This window comes from Lepidochelys olivacea (genome assembly GCF_965140295.1).
Source record: "Lepidochelys olivacea isolate rLepOli2 genome assembly, chromosome: 8".
NCBI classification, from domain to species: Eukaryota; Metazoa; Chordata; order Testudines; family Cheloniidae; genus Lepidochelys; species Lepidochelys olivacea.
In genome coordinates, this window is record NC_140418.1 from 105520233 (window position 1) to 105538096 (window position 17864).

Below are 17864 nucleotides of genomic sequence, written 5' to 3' on the forward strand. Positions count from 1 at the left end.
AATACACAGCAATGTTCTGTTCTAAACCCTCAACAGGGAATGTTATCCTAATAATCATCATTCAGAGTGTGCCTTTCAGTATGTTCAAATATTGATTTGAACAGCAAAATACCATTGTGGGCACGCCGGTTTTGTTTTCTGACTAACCTCCTCTTCCTAGCCATTATTGTAACAAAGCCAGTGCAGCCGCTCTCAGCAATCAGTCATGCTCCAAAACGTAGCAACAGCCTTGATAGTTCCAAAAGTCTATCAGTCCAACTGCTTTTTTGCTGTTGACTATTGATGCACCAGAAGAGTCTCAGTGCTTTTTCTCTGTGTGGAATTAACACTATACACTATAAAGGTTTGTTTCAAAGTTCAACATGGTTCATATTATATGTGATAAGCTTGTGTAAATATTATGCTGATACCTTATTCCTGTATCACACTATGTAAATCTCTTGGTTTTGCTGGCATGGGAAGCCTCTAGTGAACATCTAGGAAGGTTTGGAAATTTATCTGGAAGCTGAGTTGTGGTAAGAGAAACCTTAATCTTAACTTAATGAAAAGGAAAAATGACTGCAGTTATTTTGACCTTCATTTCTTTCAAATCCTTAATTGCAGCTGGTGGATTTTTTTTTTTTATTTTTGGTGATGTGTCCATGGCTGAAGCTTCTGGATACAGCACGTAGATTAACTTTGTTGATGTTGTTTTAAACTACCCCCAATAGACAGCTCCCCTCCTCAAACAGGTTCCCTATCTCTCCTGCTTCAAACATCCATAAGTAACCCAGCGATCATCCCAGAAAGGACTTGTTAAAATGGTGTCTTGCACTGTGGTCAGAAAGTCGGTAAACTCTGGCTCTTCCATACCACCAGAGGGAATGATTTTCTCACATGGGGACCATCCAGTGACAGTGCTCTGCCTCCAGTCCCCCAAAGGTATGCAAACGAGTTCCAGTAGAAGTGCCATAGCATATCTAAGCTATGTTGGTGTTGCATAGGAAGAGAGGCAGTCCTAAGGCAAGCCAGGTCTATCACCGGGTAGGTTTTTAGATATTAGACATGACACCTTTGAATTGCACCTTGAAGCAGATGGAAAGCAGTGCTGTTTACAGAACACAGGTATATTATTGCAAAGTTTGTATCGAGGAAAGGAGAGAAACACTTAGCTAACCAAAAGATGTAAAAGTCAAATGAGCCACTGCTGCTCCTTGGGAGCCCAAGAGCTGATGGGTGCCCCAAAGTAGCCCAGCATTCTGAGCCTGTCTGGCAAGGTGTGTTGGTACTCTAGGGACAGGTGCCACTGCCCTTGGCAAGACCTTTTCTTGCTTCCCCTTGCCAACCAGTTTTCACCACTTGCTTTTCTGGATTGAACCTCGGCTAGTTCACGTTTTCCCTGGTTCACATCTTGGCCAGGTATAGGGAAAGCGGAGAAGCTGCCCCATCTGTGTCTGATTGAAAGGCAATGTAGAATGATCCCTAGATGTTACAGTGATGGTTGCCTTAGAAATAAAAAAGAGAAATAGTTGAGTGTTGTCAACATTTTGGTGGCACTGCAGCCCAAAATACTTCAGTCTCTCTAACGGTTTCATGGGCCCACTGAACTGGAGCTGAGAGAGAGGCCCTGTATGAGAGGGCCTATAAGGCTGCTGAGCAGCTACTCCATACTACCCACTGAGGCCTATCAGAAAGAAGGGAGAAGAGTTACTGAAAACCAAGCCCATGCTCCCTACCTGGTCTCTTGGGCACATCAGCAACAGCTCATGATCAGCCAAATCAAGAGCTACCGGAAAAGCTCACAAAAACAACATGCGTACCCAAACTTGTGGGCTGGATCAACTAGTGACAGTAATTCAGTCCCCATGTTATGGCCAGTCCTGACATCGGAGTGTTAGGGATCTAGAGAAGTCAGTGATTTAAATCAACCCAGAGCTGCCTCACCGTGACCTTTCTAATAACTTTCCCCAAACAGGAATGTTTATGGCAGCTCACACATGGCAAGAGCACAATCACCAAAGGATGATTTCTTGAGCAAGGGCCCAGTCACCATTTGGTTAAGGGACATTGCCCTCCTGGAAGGAAACATTCATGATCTCTCTCCGTGAAGGAGGTGCAAATCTTCCAGCATCCATGGGCACATTGCTCCATCTTGCTGGTTAGCGCAGTAATTGCCCATCTGGGGTGAAGCCAGAGGCACTCCGAAGAACCTGCATGAACACTGCAGAGTGTGGTTACAGTGTTTTGAGGCCAACCTCAGAGGCTTTGATTCACTAAGTAAAGTGCAAGGAAGGCAAGGAGGTTTTTCTCTGAATCTCCTGAGCACCATCACTTTGCATTTCCATGAGATATTGCAAACGGTGGTGATTCCAGTGCGAACCCAAGATGCTGTAGGAACTGCTGCATTTCCTGATATTTAAGGATTCACAAAATTCCATTTCCCAACCAGATAGCTTTTTGGAAGCCGCCTCATGAAATTTAACACCTGCTCTTGGAGACAGGTAAACAGCTTCCATGGAAGCAGATGGGACGATCACAAGGTGCATCCTCATAAAACTGGATTGGCATTCTGGGGTTGTGGTTAGCTAGTCATGCAAAAAGCTGAGCTAATCACCTGGATGATACTTCCAGACTGAGACAACTTCTTCCAAAAGAAATAAACTGAGGAATTTTGGACCCTGTTGTACAGCAGCATCTTCATACTGTTCTCAGATTTCGATCCATTTCTCCATTGATGGTTTACATTGATCGGTCCAGTGGACCAAAAGCAGTTTTACTGTGGAATCTTCAGAAGAAAGCAGGCATAGTACAAAGTAATTCTGTAACCTGGCTCTTGTCAAATGATTTGGGTGGACATGAATCCTTGTCATAAGAGATTACAAAAGGATTAAAGAAGTTAATAACGTAGGGAAAATAATCAGCAGTTCCTCCTTAATGTGTTTCCCACTGCACAGCTAATTCTTCCATCAGTTAGACAATAAAATAACAAGTATTACATATGTGCTGAATGATGGACATGCTTGACCAAGTTTGGAGAGATGGGCAGCTGAAAGCTGCTAGAGGAGGTAATTCATAGAACAGTGCAAGTGCTGAGAGATGCTGAGTGCCCAGGTGACATGCTGCAGTGTGGAAAATGTTCTTGTTCCCCTCTGGACAGCTCCCTGGAGCTCGGTGACAAATGACTGCACTGAGTTACATAGAGGAAAACTACTAATCGAGCTGAAATAATAAGTCACCTGAAAACTCCTGCCTCTCTATCTACACTGCACAGTAGCTGTGAGCATCTTCAATCTGTCTAGCAGCTGGGGCTGACCTTTCTACTTATTGTTTTGGTTGGGGTGGAGGAGGTGTAGTACCAAGGGGTTCTGAGATTTGTGTGTCTGAAAGTCTTTGATGTAAAAGTCCTCTGACTACAGGTCATTTATAGTGCACGCACCCACGACAGTGCCAGCCTGATGGTGATTGAAACTAGCTACCTGGGGAGACAGTGCTGATTACAGAGAGCTGGTATCACTAAATTCCATCCTGGTCCTTCTGCTGAACAGAAAGTACTGCTTGGAAACAGTTTTGTAACCATCATGATTCTGAACTGAGCTCCCTAAACTTGTTTCATGCAGTGCCTCGGAAGTACACTGGAGCTGTGGTCACTTACCTAGATCATCGCTCCCAGCAGCTCCCCGCAAAGTTTGACCTCTTTGAAAATCAGGCCACTTCTTTAGGTGTTTCAATATGGATTTAGGAGCCTAACCTTAGCCCCAGTTTTTTGAAATCTTGGCTCAAGGTTTTGAGACTGACTGATTGATTGATCCTTCAGTTTTCTACACTGTGGGATTTATTTGGATTGTAAACTCTTTGGGAAAGGGACTGTGTTTCTGTTCTGTGTGTGGGGTCCAGGTCCATGACTGGCCTCCTATGAGCTGTGGTAATAATCATGGAGAGGGCCGTTGAAGATTTGCAGGTAGGGGTGTGGATGGGCATAGGTGTGTAAAAATGCACTCTTAGTGTTATAATTACCGGAAGTACCCTGTGCATCATCTCTGCTCTTTGGACATGGAATCCAAGAGTTTCACTGGGAAAAATTCGAGAGATGGGAACATAATGGAAGATTCTGGTTCTTGGGTAGCTCAGAGCTTAGTTGAGGGTGCAAGACGTCAGGAGCTCAGACAAAGTAGCACAAGGCTCATGACCAGCTTTATAACTAAACACTATTTTAGAATTGTCTTGTTGAATTTTGGAAGTCAGTACCATAGTAACCGTATGGTAGATTGATGAACTGAAGATACATATTTTGCTGCATCCTTGACTAATACCTTTAGCGAAGCAGCAGGCAGGCATAACCAACTCTTGGTAAGTAAGAGTTTCCACATCAGCCATAGATACTGTGTTTGGCACTTTCCTTAGAAAGTAGGAAGCCATCATGGTGGTGATGGCAAGATGCTTATGATCCAAAATTACCTCAGGATTCCAATTAAATCAACACCTATGAGGCCTGGACCTTCTGAGTACAAGCCAAGGAAGCTCTGCCTGCTACACCAATGCTTTAATCAGAGTGGATGGAAGCAAAGCCATTATTCAGAGATTTTTTTTTTTAAGGCCAGAAGGGACCATTATGATCATTGAGTCTGGTCTTCTGCATAACACTGGCTAGAGAATTTCATCCAGTTATTACATCTAGCCCATAGTTTTTACTTGTGCTGGAGCATATCGTTCAGAAAGAGACGTCCAATCGTGAGCTAAAGATTTCAGGTGATTCCGAATCCACCCCAGCCCCTACTGGCAGGTTGTTCTAGGGTTTAGTTTACATATCTGTTAAAAATGGGCACCAGAAGGATCCAGGCTTGTCAAATTACAGCCCCTGTCCTGAGTCGCTTGCCCTCTGAAGTCAGCATGCTCCACATGGATGCAGGGGCTCACCTGCATGGATGCAGTTGCCACATTAAGGTTTAAACCTGGAGAGTCCTCAGGGGAGGGGCTGTATCTCCCTTCATGTCTTGTGTGCTCACCTCTCTCATGTGGCCACTCCCCAAGAATGCTTTGCTTGCAACTCTGTAAGGTTTCGACTGTAGAAATGTCACGGTTTTCCCAGTCTCAGTTGCGTGGCTTTATTTGAAACTGATGTGTCATAAGATTCCCCAACAAAAAATGGTATTAATTCCTGAAGCAGAATGCCAAAAAGCCAAAAGGGACCAGGGAGGGAAAGATTCCTTTCAGAAAGGAATAACAGCCACCACTCACCAGCCAGCCGGACACAACTGGCCATCTCGGTTCAGGAGAGGTGCAGGACTGGAATTGCAGAAGGTGGCTCAGGTCAAGTTTAAAGCCCTTGACTGCTTTATGGTCTGGCTTGTTTGAGTGCAGCTAACCGGAGTTTACTAGGTGTTGAAAGAAATAGCATAACAAAGTTAAGATTTTAAACAGATTGTCATTTCTGGCAACTAAACGACAGTAAAAAAAAATTTCTGGGACGTTCAAATGAGAGAACATTACAGGCACTAAGAGTAAGTGACTAAGTCTTTACATGTGCTGGTTAAGCTTTGGCTCTAGAGAGTCTATTGTGACTCACCACAGTGCCGTATGTGGTGAAATGGTACTAATTTTTCAATGGCAAACCCAAAGCACAAATGTATTTCAATTCTTGTGTGTCGGAGTGTGACACGTGCACAGGCAAAGAGCGTTGCGGGATTTCAGTGAGATTCTTACTCTCGCCGTAGTGTGTAAGGCAGAACTAGGTGCGTGGCTTATGATGATATGAGCATTTCCGTGCTAGTGGAAGTCCTCACCAGTGGCAGTGATGTTGAGCTCATTGCTGAAGTGAGCAGGGTTCTGACTTTGACTGTATATTAGCCAGATTTATTTTTTATATTGTATGTATAATCAATAGATTTAAAGGGACACTGTCAAATTTGACAAGTAACAAACATGCCAATCTTGCAAGTCCTATAAGGTCAGCCTCTCCTTGCCAATAGGCCTTGTAGATGAGACGGTGTATCCTCTTTCTTCAGTGTATCATAAAATCCAAGTGCAAGCAGAGTTGGCAATTTCCTGGGGAAAAATTAGGTGAGAAAAGTAAATACAGGCTTAACCCTGGGAAAAATAATGGTATCAGTGTCCAGCAAACACAGAGTGAATCTTTCCAAACTTTGGGTACATCCATTCAGAACTGAGGAAGAGGCTCGGTCTGTCCACTACATCAAGGTTGGTCTTCTGCCTCAGAGGGCTGCGTGGCCGAATGGACCTAGACTGCTTGTCTGCAACTTCACATGCTTCTGCTTGCTTAGTGCTGCAAGCCTACAGCACTGCATTATTGGTGTTTTCATACAACTGAATGCTTTAACTTTTGTTTATATAATACTGAAAACAGAAATGAGTCATGCCCTGTAACTTCCTTGAGAGGAAAACCCAACCAAAATGTATGCAGACTTTCTAATGTTCAGTATTCTAGTTACATATGTTTGTACTATGCCCACTGCAGTTTTATGTTTTATTGGTATAACCCTAAACTAATCTATGAATCTATATAGCCTTATGTAGCCACAATCTGAATATTTAACTAAAACTACATGTAATGTGGTATGCATTAATGAAACAGTTTTTGAAATAGAAAATGCCTTAAACTGGGATTAACTGTTTTTTCCCAGCGTGATAAAAACCACCTCTGTTAAATATCATGCCATCCCTGAGTGCAAAGTGTATGGTTTATAGATTAGATTGTAAAAACTTCTGAGCAAGGACCTTGTCGTCTTATGTATTTGCAAAGCGTATAACGTATTGGCACTATATAAATAAATATGAATACCATCTAAACCCAGCGTGGATAGAACTCTCCGTGTGTCTCTCTTCCAGTACTGCATTGCTGAGGGGGAAGAGAGAAAAACCTACGTGCTTTAGGTCAAATTCACCACTGGTATAAGCAGATGCCACTCCACTGAACTCCATTACACTTGGAAGGAATTTGTCCCTTTGATTCTAAGACTGTTACAGTATGTGATAAAGGAGTTGATGATGATTTCCAGGTATGGGGCATATTTGTGTCCTTTATAAGGGAAGGTCTGTAAAATCCGTGGACGGAATTTCAGCTGTTTGACCACACACCAGCAGTGTCTGGACATCACTAAGAATTTTGGGTTCAGATATCTAATTTTTGTAAAGAGACATTCTTACCTGTACAGCCATTTGACCATACCTGTCTGTGTAAAGCAGTGGTTTTCAACCTTTTTTTCATTTACAGACCCCTAAAAAATTTCAAATGGAGGTGCGGACCCCTTTGGAAATGTTAGACATAGTCTGTGGACCCCAGGGGTCCGCAGACCAGAGGTTGAAAACCACGGGTGTAAAGCTGTCCCTTTCCATTCTCGCTCTCCGGTATGTACTTATCACAAAGTAAATGCCATGACTGCTGTATAGTTTTAAAGAATACTGGCTCATTAAAGGAAACTTAGTTATAGTTCTTCCTCTTCTTCTTCTATTTCTATTTATTATGGCAGTAACAGCTATTAGGATGGGGGCCCCACTGTGCTAACGAACTATGCAAATGCATCCGAAGACACAATGCCTGCTCCATTTAGCAACCAACCTAAGTAGACAAGGTACATATTAAGGGGAGAGGAATACAAGCAAGCATATACAAAATATGTGTATGCATATATTAGTTTGCAGGTTTTCATAACTATATAAATGAAGCTCCAACAATTCCCATCTGTGCCATCGTTAACAGGCTGAGTCCTTGGGGGCTTTGCAATGGAAGTGGATTTGGCGAGATCTGGAGGATTTGTGTCTCTCTTTAGGGCAGCTTTTCTACATGTAAGGAGCGAAGTGTAAGACAGAATAGAAATGTGTGTGTGAGAAGCTGGTCAGAGTAGTAAAGGTGAGCGAACAGACGGATGAAGTTGTAAAGGGCCTTGAGAACAAGAAGCTGATGTGGTGAACCCGAGGGAGCCAGTGCAGGGTTCAGCGATCGAGGTGAGGTGGTCTTAGCAGCTGTCTTTGATATCAACCTGAGGTGGGATGGAGAGAAGGAGCTTACAGTGATCAGGATGGGAAATCATAGGAGTTCTGGGTGTGTAGGAAAAAGAAAAGGATGACTTTTAAAACCAGTAAGGAGGAGTAAGCAGCAAGATTTGGACATGACCTGCTTTTACAGGGCAAAAGATGAGCAAAGAATTATCACCATTGATTCTATATTGACCAAAACTGGGATCTTCCCTGATCAGACATACTGAGATAATAAGCTACATGTTGGATTTTGTTAAACAAGTTCCAGCTACCTGTCTTGAAGCAGAAAGCACAAATGCTTGCTGTAGTTGTTACTCAGCTAACGGGCTTAAGAGGGACCACATGTGTCTAGTTAAATGCTGTTCTAGTTTACCACATGTCTCCAATTTAATGCTACTTTCTATGAGAACATGTACAAAGGGAGAAAACAACAAGCAAAGCAAGCTGGATTGACTACTAACTGCAGATTGATTGTGAAGTTTATTGGTTGTTTCCTTGATAGTGCTAAATCAGCACCTGATGTATGAAATGGAACGATTTGAAGAAAGCTCTAATTAAAACCAGGGTGGAATGAAGAATTTTATAGGGGTTCAGCACAGAAGTGGTCTTATTTTTCCCTTTGGATAATACCAGTACAAAGGAGAGATCCCGTTGCCAAGGCACCATTTGTGTGGCATTGTAAAATATGTTTTACAACACGTCCCCTCATGAGAAGGAATGAGGAGATGCAGTTGCTTCGAACCCAATAGTTTGCAAAGCTGGAAATAAACCTGAGCTCATGCCGTGACCCTCAAACATTTTATGTCATGCCCCACTTTTTAAGATGGCAGTTGTCTCCTCCAGCACCACTTCCACACGTTCCCTGTGGCAGCTGTAGAAGTAGTCAAATTACGGCAGTTACGGAGAAATATTTCAGCATGTTCTCAACTACTTTGCTTAATAGGGACGGACTTTATGTACATGCTTAAAGTTAAGTAGGTTTGTAAGTGCTCTGCTAAGTTGAGGCCTGAGTTTCTTAAATGGGAGCTGCATGGCTGCTGGGTTATGCAGCCTGTTCTGGGCTCTGTATTTCTTCTCCCTGAATGTAGGGCATTACATTGAGCAAATCTCCACTGCAAGGTCTAATCCCTCCGGGTAACGCTGTGATTGGGTTCCGTCTTCTCTCGGTCTCTGTTTGTTGCGCCTCCGGTGTTGGGTGTTGTCTGCACATTTGAGCAGTTGTTGTTGGTTTTGGTGAATTATGTGTTAACCAACAGCCATTAAATGGAAAAGGTGGGTCATCCCGGGAACCTTGAGAAAGGAGTATCTTTGAGCTACTTAGAGGACTGATTTTCAGCCACCTTCAACTCTGTTGAAGTCCACTTTATATATTTACGGCATTCCTCCTCATAAAATACCTACATCTTCTGGATGTTTGAGCTGCTTTTATCACTAATCCCCCAAAAGAGATTCTTTTTGGCTAACGTTGTTTTACATCAAGCTGCATTACATATATTACCACTTTTTTAACATGGATACAGATGTTTCCCTGATAGCACAAGGAACTCTTGCCAGTTTTCAGAACATTTGGTTCAAATAAAAATTACATCAGAGGTTAAGCTTAAATCATTGTTCCACTCTGAAGAGTGACTATGTGAAATGACCACTTCCAGCTCAGCTGATCTGATCCTTGTGTCTCATCAGAGTTATCTGGCTTCAGAGACACCAGTAAGTTTCTGCTCCTGCTAGCCGTGTAGATCCAAGAGGGGAGGTTTTCAAAGGCACATGTGGCAGTTAAGCACCTGACTCCCACTGACTTCCAAAGGGAATTCTGCACGTAAGTACCTTTGAAAATCTCCCCCACGTGGGTATGGGAGAGTGAGGTAAACTTCTGTAGCATCAACACAATTGTTAACCAAGTTCCTGTGGGAACGATGGGGTTGCACAAGTGTAAGAGAGGGGGTCATTTGAAGACCATGAAGAGTGTACAAATGTAGCCTAAGGCAGAACTGAGATGAGGAACTTGTTTTACTGCTAATGGGAGAGAAGGAAAGAACCTGGCTTGGCTGTCAGGTCCCAGGCTCGATTGGCAAGACAGACATTTAGAAAAAGACTTCTCAAATGGGGTTCACTTTGCACTAAGGTTAATGTGATGTCCTAAATGGGGCACCCCACAATACCACAAAGATCTGCACTTGGAAAATCCCAAGGAGAGTGCCTTCCTGTTATGTACTCCAAATAGCACGGCATCTGCCTGGGGTGGGTCAGCTAGCAAACCTGAGGATTAAACCAGAGTTGGAAATTAAGGAATAATTGTTCTGTTTCGAGCCTTTGAAATGAAGAACAAATGGCTTCTGCATCAGATGAGTATCCAGTCCCTGGAAAAATCATGGAGCAGGTCCTCAAAGAATCAATCCTGAAGCACTTGCATGAGAGGAAAGTGATCAGGAACAGCCAGCATGGATTCACCAAGGGAAGGTCATGCCTGACTAATCTAATCGCCTTTTATGATGAGATTACTGGTTCTGTGGATGAAGGGAAAGCAGTGGATGTATTGTTTCTTGACTTTAGCAAAGCTTTTGACACGGTCTCCCATAGTATTCTTGTCACCAAGTTAAGGAAGTATGGGCTGGATGAATGCACTATAAGGTGGGTAGAAAGCTGGCTAGATTGTCGGGCTCAACGGGTAGTGATCAATGGCTCCATGTCTAGTTGGCAGCCGGTATCAAGTGGAGTGCCCCAAGGGTCGGTCCTGGGGCCGGTTTTATTCAATATCTTCATAAATGATCTGGAGGATGGTGTGGATTGCACTCTCAGCAAATTTGCGGATGATACTAAACTGGGAGGAGTGGTAGATACGCTGGAGGGGAGGGATAGGATACAGAAGGACCTAGACCAATTGGAAGATTGGGCCAAAAGGAATCTGATGAGGTTCAATAAGGATAAGTGCAGGGTCCTGCACTTAGGACGGAAGAACCCAATGCACAGCTACAGACTAGGGACCGAATGGCTAGGCAGCAGTTCTGCGGAAAAGGACCTAGGGGTGACAGTGGACGAGAAGCTGGATATGAGTCAGCAGTGTGCCCTTGTTGCCAAGAAGGCCAATGGCATTTTGGGATGTATAAATAGGGGCATAGCGAGCAGATCGAGGGACGTGATCGTTCCCCTCTATTCGACATTGGTGAGGCCTCATCTGGAGTACTGTGTCCAGTTTTGGGCCCCACACTTCAAGAAGGATGTGGATAAATTGGAGAGAGTCCAGCGAAGGGCAACGAAAATGATTAGGGGACTGGAACACATGAGTTATGAGGAGAGGCTGAGGGAGCTGGGATTGTTTAGCCTGCAGAAGAGAAGAATGAGGGGGGATTTGATAGCTGCTTTCAACTACCTGAAAGGGGGTTCCAAAGAGGATGGCTCTAGACTGTTCTCAATGGTAGCAGATGACAGAACGAGGAGTAATGGTCTCAAGTTGCAGTGGGGGAGGTTTAGATTGGATATTAGGAAAAACTTTTTCACTAAGAGGGTGGTGAAACACTGGAATGCGTTACCTAGGGAGGTGGTAGAATCTCCTTCCTTAGAGGTTTTTAAGGTCAGGCTTGACAAAGCCCTGGCTGGGATTATTTAACTGGGAATTGGTCCTGCTTTGAGCAGGGGGTTGGACTAGATGACCTTCTGGGGTCCCTTCCAACCCTGATATTCTATGATTCTATGATTCTATGTGATCACGGGCGATACAGCCCTCCTAAAGTAAGACCTGTAAACGAATGAATCCTGAGAGACCAGATGCTCTGTGGTTCCTACAATGAAAAAGGCTACAACAGATCTGCCATGTATTACAACTGGACTTCAGCTAAATGAAGGGCCACGGATGAACTTACTCCAAGATCAACAAGAGGTAACTAAACTGAAGTGTCAGAGGTGAGGAACCACTTCCCAGTCCACCTTGCCCAGAAACCAGTATCTCACCTTCTAAAACCAGTGACGGTAGCTCAGAGGCAGTTCTTCTGGGTCAGTTATGTGAAGGATCCCACGAATTGTAACTGGAAAATATGAATGCAGGCAAGTACATATAATGCACAGTGCAATATTTAGGGTGTGAGGCAGGAGAAGTGTAAAGCAATCATACCATGGTAATGAGCACAGTACATATATCTGTCTAGAAAAGAGACACGAAACAAGTTCCTCAGCAAATACACCCTCAGAGATAATACAAATTGCTTAAGAACTTAGGGGGTTGGTAGGAGTTTTGTGTTACCCCCCTAGGGGGAGAACTGGAGATCAAAGCCCATATTCTTTTAACAGACTTGGGATACTCAATTGTACTATTTTACAATTTTATTTTAGTATGTTAATAACATAACATGTGAAAAGGTATTTTTATGAAAGTGAAGTTTCAGGATTCTCTGGGTTCCTGGCTTGGAAGCTCTCCATTTTCCCCATGATCATAGTGTTTGACCCCTTTGATTGTGTGTCATAGCCCCCATGCCACTGGCTGAGAGAGACTAAGCGGGACTCCTTTGGAAAGTATTGGCAGCTGCTAGAGAACCATGCTTTACTCTTTCTTTCCTTGCTTTTCATCTGCCACCCTGATGGCCTCTTGTGGTGGCTACCATCTTTCTGGCCAAGCAGGAGTGGCTGGACCTCCTTAGGGATGCATCAGTGCTGCCCTGGTACAGTGTTCAGCCGGCCGTGCAGCTCTGGTACAGTGCTCTGTACCCCATCCCTCTTAGAGCTTGTACATCTCCATTCCAGAGCCTGTTCAACCTCTCCTCCACTTCTCACGCCTTTCAGTGAGAAATCCTCCGTCTGATGTGTAACATCCCTGGCTTGCCTTGTTGCCTATCACCTTTTGTTGCACAACTGGATTAAGCTAGCGGCCCTGGATATTTTCCATCTCCATTTCAGCCGTTTTGCTGTAAGGCAAACGTGTGACATCCATACCTTCCTAAGCTTGTATGTCGAGGGCCAACGCTCCACTTGAGGTCTTGACCTCCGTTATTTAAGCCCCTTTCTTCCAGGAACGTTCATCACTCTAATCACGGAGTCCTAAATAATCAGTGGGTAGCCTGTAATTATGGGTTGTGTGTTGGATTCCTGCAGACCGTTCCTTGTGTGCTGAGCATTGCATATTTTGCAAAGGTTAAGAAGAATCCAGGACCACAATTCCTGGGAGATCTGACTACCTTAGGTGGTAGATGCTTTGCTTTTCTTAAGTCACATGTTACAACTGCAATTGACAGATTTGATTTAAGAGTTTGATTTATAGACGGATAGCCAGCCTGAAAGTCAGCAGTTCCAGGGCTGCGTAAATCAGTCTGTCTCTGGGACTAATATTTCCTTATTTATAAGTTTGACAGGAGATGGAATTCGTTCCCAATTCTTTACATTTCTTTCAAATGCAATCGACCACCCTGTCCTCTGGTTTAAAGCTATGAGATTTTGCCACAAATTGGGGGGCGGGGAATGGAGGGAAGTATGCCAAGTCCAGGGACTGCTTTGCAATAAAAGCTCCATGTTGTGTGTGTTTGGACATTGACTCAGCCCACACAAGAGATGGACTGCGTTTTTGGCTTTCTTCTCTCTCTCTCCCCCCCCTCCCCCCCCAATCTCTGACCTTTTAGAAAAATAAATAGAAGATAAAGAAGGGCCTGGAATGTTGCAGAATGTGTGTACATTTTGCTCTCTGTTGTTTTCTGCTGGGATTAGTTGTTTACAATGTGGGGAGGAGGGGAGAAGAGGTGGGGGTAGTCTGTGGCTTTACTGAAATTAGTGGCATTTCAGAGTGATCTTGTTAGGTGGTCTGCAGCTTAAAGACCTAAATCCTTGTAATCCTCCCACCCACCCCCCGCCTCCTTGGCCATTACTCTTCTTCCTCTTGTTCCCTCCCTTTTTTTAGAAACAAAGTCAGTCTCTCTGTCTTTCAGAGACACACATACTCACGCTCTCACTTGCACATTGTACCTGTGGAGCAAACTAATATGCTTTGGCTAGCCGACATCTCCATCTGTTCCCACTGCAGGACTGGGCTTGTAAAACACTCGCTCTAGAATGCAGACACACACTGCATATTTCTATTTATTTTCAGCAAAACACCCAGCTGCCAGACTTTTCAGCTGTGCAATCTCACTTAAAACAAATTCTAATTGAAATTTCAGCTGTAAATCAAACGACTCAAATTAGTTCTTGTGGGTTTGAATGTCGTCCTCGAGTTTTAAGGTCAGAAGATATCCATTTTCACAGTGCTGAAAAGTTGAAAAATATACTACGTTTTAGGAAGAAAAATATGGTTCCCATTAGAATGCAGTAAATCAACTGTGTGCATGTATACCACATGCAACAATGTTCATCAAATTGACAGCTATCAGAGCTCTTACCAGGATAAAATACTATTGAGTATTTGACACAGCCAGGAAGTACAGTGGCCAAAGAGTTAGAGAACACAATAGACTTGTCCTGAGATGTAACATTTACCCTGCAAGAGAATAAAAGTTCCTTCCTCTCTCTTTATGTTAAAGAATAAATAAAAATAAAATAAACACACAGAATACTTCTCTTGGCAGCCTGCAGAGCATACTTTTTAAAAAGGCATTTACAAGTGGTTTCAAAATGGCTGCATTACATCTGTCAGCGATTGCAAGGAACACCCACAAAATGTGTTTATATCTGTTAAAGTTTTGCTCCACCCGAACAATAAAAACTGGATCCGCTGCTATTTTATGGGATTGGGGGGACAATGTTGTGAATGATTTTTAATTCTAAGTGCTTGAGTGCTTTTATAAGCTTTGGAGGTGGTAATTTCCCCCCCCCCCCCCACTGGCGGTGAAGAAGGGCAGGTTTCCCCTGGTTTGCGAGCACCTGGCCTGCATCAGCAAGTTTCCTCTGGTTCCCTGGCATCAGCACAGCCTACCCCAACCACACACCCACTTTGTGGGAAAACTCGCTTATCATTGATGCCAATACAAAGATGATGACTGCAGGAGCAGTTTCTAGGTTATAACCCCAGCTTCTTCTTATCGAGCCACCTCCAAGATTTTCTCCACGCTCAGATCCAGCATTCTCCTGTCTGAGCCTTGTCAGCCACTCCTGAAATCCTTTCTCTGCAGACATGTGCACTAGTGGGAAGTGGTTAAGGCTTATAAACCGTTGGTGGAATCCTGAGACGTGCTGAGCACTTGCAATTCCTTTTGTAATCAGTAGGAGTTAGGGGTGCTGGGAATGCCCAGGATTGGGCCCTACGTGAGGCTGGGAAGATATCCGCTAGGACTGGCCCACGCAGTGCTCACACACTGATAAGGCTCCCTGAGCGTGGGGCACGCTGTGGATAGGTTTTTCCTTGCTAGGAAAACGCACAGAAGCACCGGGCAGTCTGTGCTGAACTGATTCATTCCTTAATCTGACCTCTACTGATAAACATTATTTCTAAGCTAATACTCTCTCCTGGAACATGATGGCCTCCAAACTGCTCTGCAGGGAAGGCAGCAGTTGTGACAGGGTGGTGCCTTTTCCCCCTTTGATTATCTTATTAACATTTTCTTCATAGAAACCTGGCAAGGCAACCTGAGCTGGACAGCTCCAGAGTAAATCCCTATCGCCTTTCCTCCGGGGGGAGGGACAGGGCTCACGCATGGTTGTAGTCAGAGCACATGTTTATGGTTTCCCCTTCTTACACCCCAGACCTCCTCTTGTGTACTCCTGGGTCTTAGCTGATGACTTCTACTGACTGAAGTGAGGGTTTGCTCCTTCTAGCTCCTGTTAGCCCTGCAGACCCGGTGCCGCTGTCAGAGAGGGAGCTGGATTCTGCCCTGGCTCATACATCAGCAGGAGAATTGCTGTCTAAGTTTGGGTGGCAGAATCTGTGTCTGATGATGGTGTGTGAGCGGGAAGGAGCTTAGGGTGAGTTTGTAGGGCTGGCAGGTGGTGGTGGGGAAGCCTGTCTTAACTCAGGTCACCGCAACCACATCCGCATGGTTCTGCACTGAATTCTAGAGCTCTGTATACACCACATTCAAAGCCCTCATGGGATTGGCTGTATCTAGCTACACGATAGACTGCCTGTCCATCAACCACCAGGACCTCCAGTGGCTGCAGCATTCTGCCAGAACAATGAAACTGTTAACCAAGGAGGGGGATGCTCCTGAGCAAAGATCAGAGTGGCTGGGGGCTTCACCACATGTAAAACTGTGGAACTCCATGCTGCCGGAAATCACTGAAAGCAAGATTTTAACAAGATTCAAAAAGGGACATTATTTGGAAAAGAAGAATATCCAAACTTGCAATAATTAATGCTAAAAATAAAAATAGTTTTGTGGAAGGAATATTGAACCTCATGCTTTAGGAGGAGACCTAATTTGGGAGGCAGATTATTCCACAACTCCCTGCTGTGGGGTTCTTACACTTTCTTTGAAGTATCTGGTGCTGGCTTTTGTTGGAGACAGAAAACTGGGCTAGATGGACCCTGGTAAGTCCTATGCTCCCCTGTTACCACTCAGCTAAATGCAAAAATCATCTCTCAGTGTAACTGTCTTTCAGTAACTTCTACGTGCACCCATTCTTTGTGTACCCATTCTGACAGCTGGCGGGAAGGTTCTATCAGAGCAACTAGTGCAATGGTCAGGGAACGGGTGGAATTTGGGGAAAGTCCAGGCAAGATGGGGCTGCATCAAAGCTTGGCCTGCCTACAGAATCCTGTGTTAGGCTCCTCGGATAGCGTGGAGCAGTTAGTTATTACACTTGCTTGAATCCCTAGTTAAATTCTGTATCCATCTTCTTTTTGTGTTCCCCTTACAGGTGCAGCCTCCAGAGCTGCCTCATCTGTCATAACGCCGTGATAGAGAAAGGAGCTGACCTCAGGGACTGTTTGATTGGAAGCAGCCAGCGTCTGGAACCCAAATGTAAGCAGGGGGTTTTATTTATAATGGTCTTAGAATTAAATAAAGGGACTGGGTATTTCCTGTACTTCCTACCCTAGGTTTTATCCTTGTTTCCACCTGGATGCAGCAGTAAGCTAATGGGCAGGTTCTGCTCCCACAACATGGGGCCTTGTCGCATTAGGATGGATTTTTTTTGTCCAAGCGACATCCTCTTGAATGAAGGGGGGTTAAGGGACTGGTGCTCCCACTGAAGTCACTGGCGAAATTCCCATTTACATCTCTGAGATCAGCACTGGACCCCCGAGACAGTCTGTTCCCAGAGACCACAATCAGCCTGCAGGTTGCCATTGGCACAGAGCGTCGTTATTTTGACTAATAATCTTTGTCAACATCCAGGGGAACAAACGCAGCCCACCGAGTTGACCCGTGCAGTCCCCTGCCTCCCTTGCCTTTGAAAGTCCCGCTGCCCACAGGGACCAGCGCACATCCCTCTCTTGAGCCAAGGGGACGTCGTTAGGGTCAGGATTGAGTGTTACATGCATTAAAATCTGCTCAATATTAGCTATCAAGGCACCTGCGACCAGCTCTGTTTTATGCAAATGAAAAGCACCTTCTGGGCGCTGGGGAAGGGAACAATCTTTGCCTCATGGGTAAAGTCGAGACACCATGTTAGCACTAGCATCTTGGCAACTGCCGGAGTAAAATTGTCCTGCCTTCTCAGATGACAAAGGGCAGATTGTCTACATGATTCTATCACAAACAGGGGCTTTAATGAATATTTATGGGGTGGGGAGCTGGCAGATCTCTACTTCAGGGTGTGGAGTGATGACAAAAGTGAGAGTCTGGACAGACTCCATGTGAAGTCATTCCTTCTGACCTGGATTTGGTTACTTGCTTTTATGTTCAGAGTGTACTTTTTAATTTTAACTGGCTCTAGTGCCTGGGCTCTGTGTTGTTAGCCCTGCTGTAGACTTGTCTACGCCACAGTTTTCTCTTTAATTGGAAACTTAAGAGTGAAACTGTTGCTCATGAAACGGAAGTGTT

At 44.4% G+C, this 17864-nt stretch overlaps 1 protein-coding gene across 1 annotated transcript in view; it reads left to right on the top strand.

Annotated features, from left to right (window-relative positions):
• Positions 1-17864, top strand: part of EIF2B3 (eukaryotic translation initiation factor 2B subunit gamma) — a 136045-nt gene that overhangs the window by 108564 nt on the left and 9617 nt on the right. The window contains exon 11 of the mRNA XM_084636893.1: positions 16738-16841. Within this exon, the coding sequence (XP_084493019.1) occupies positions 16738-16841 (104 nt within the window). The remainder of the gene's footprint in view (positions 1-16737; positions 16842-17864) is intronic.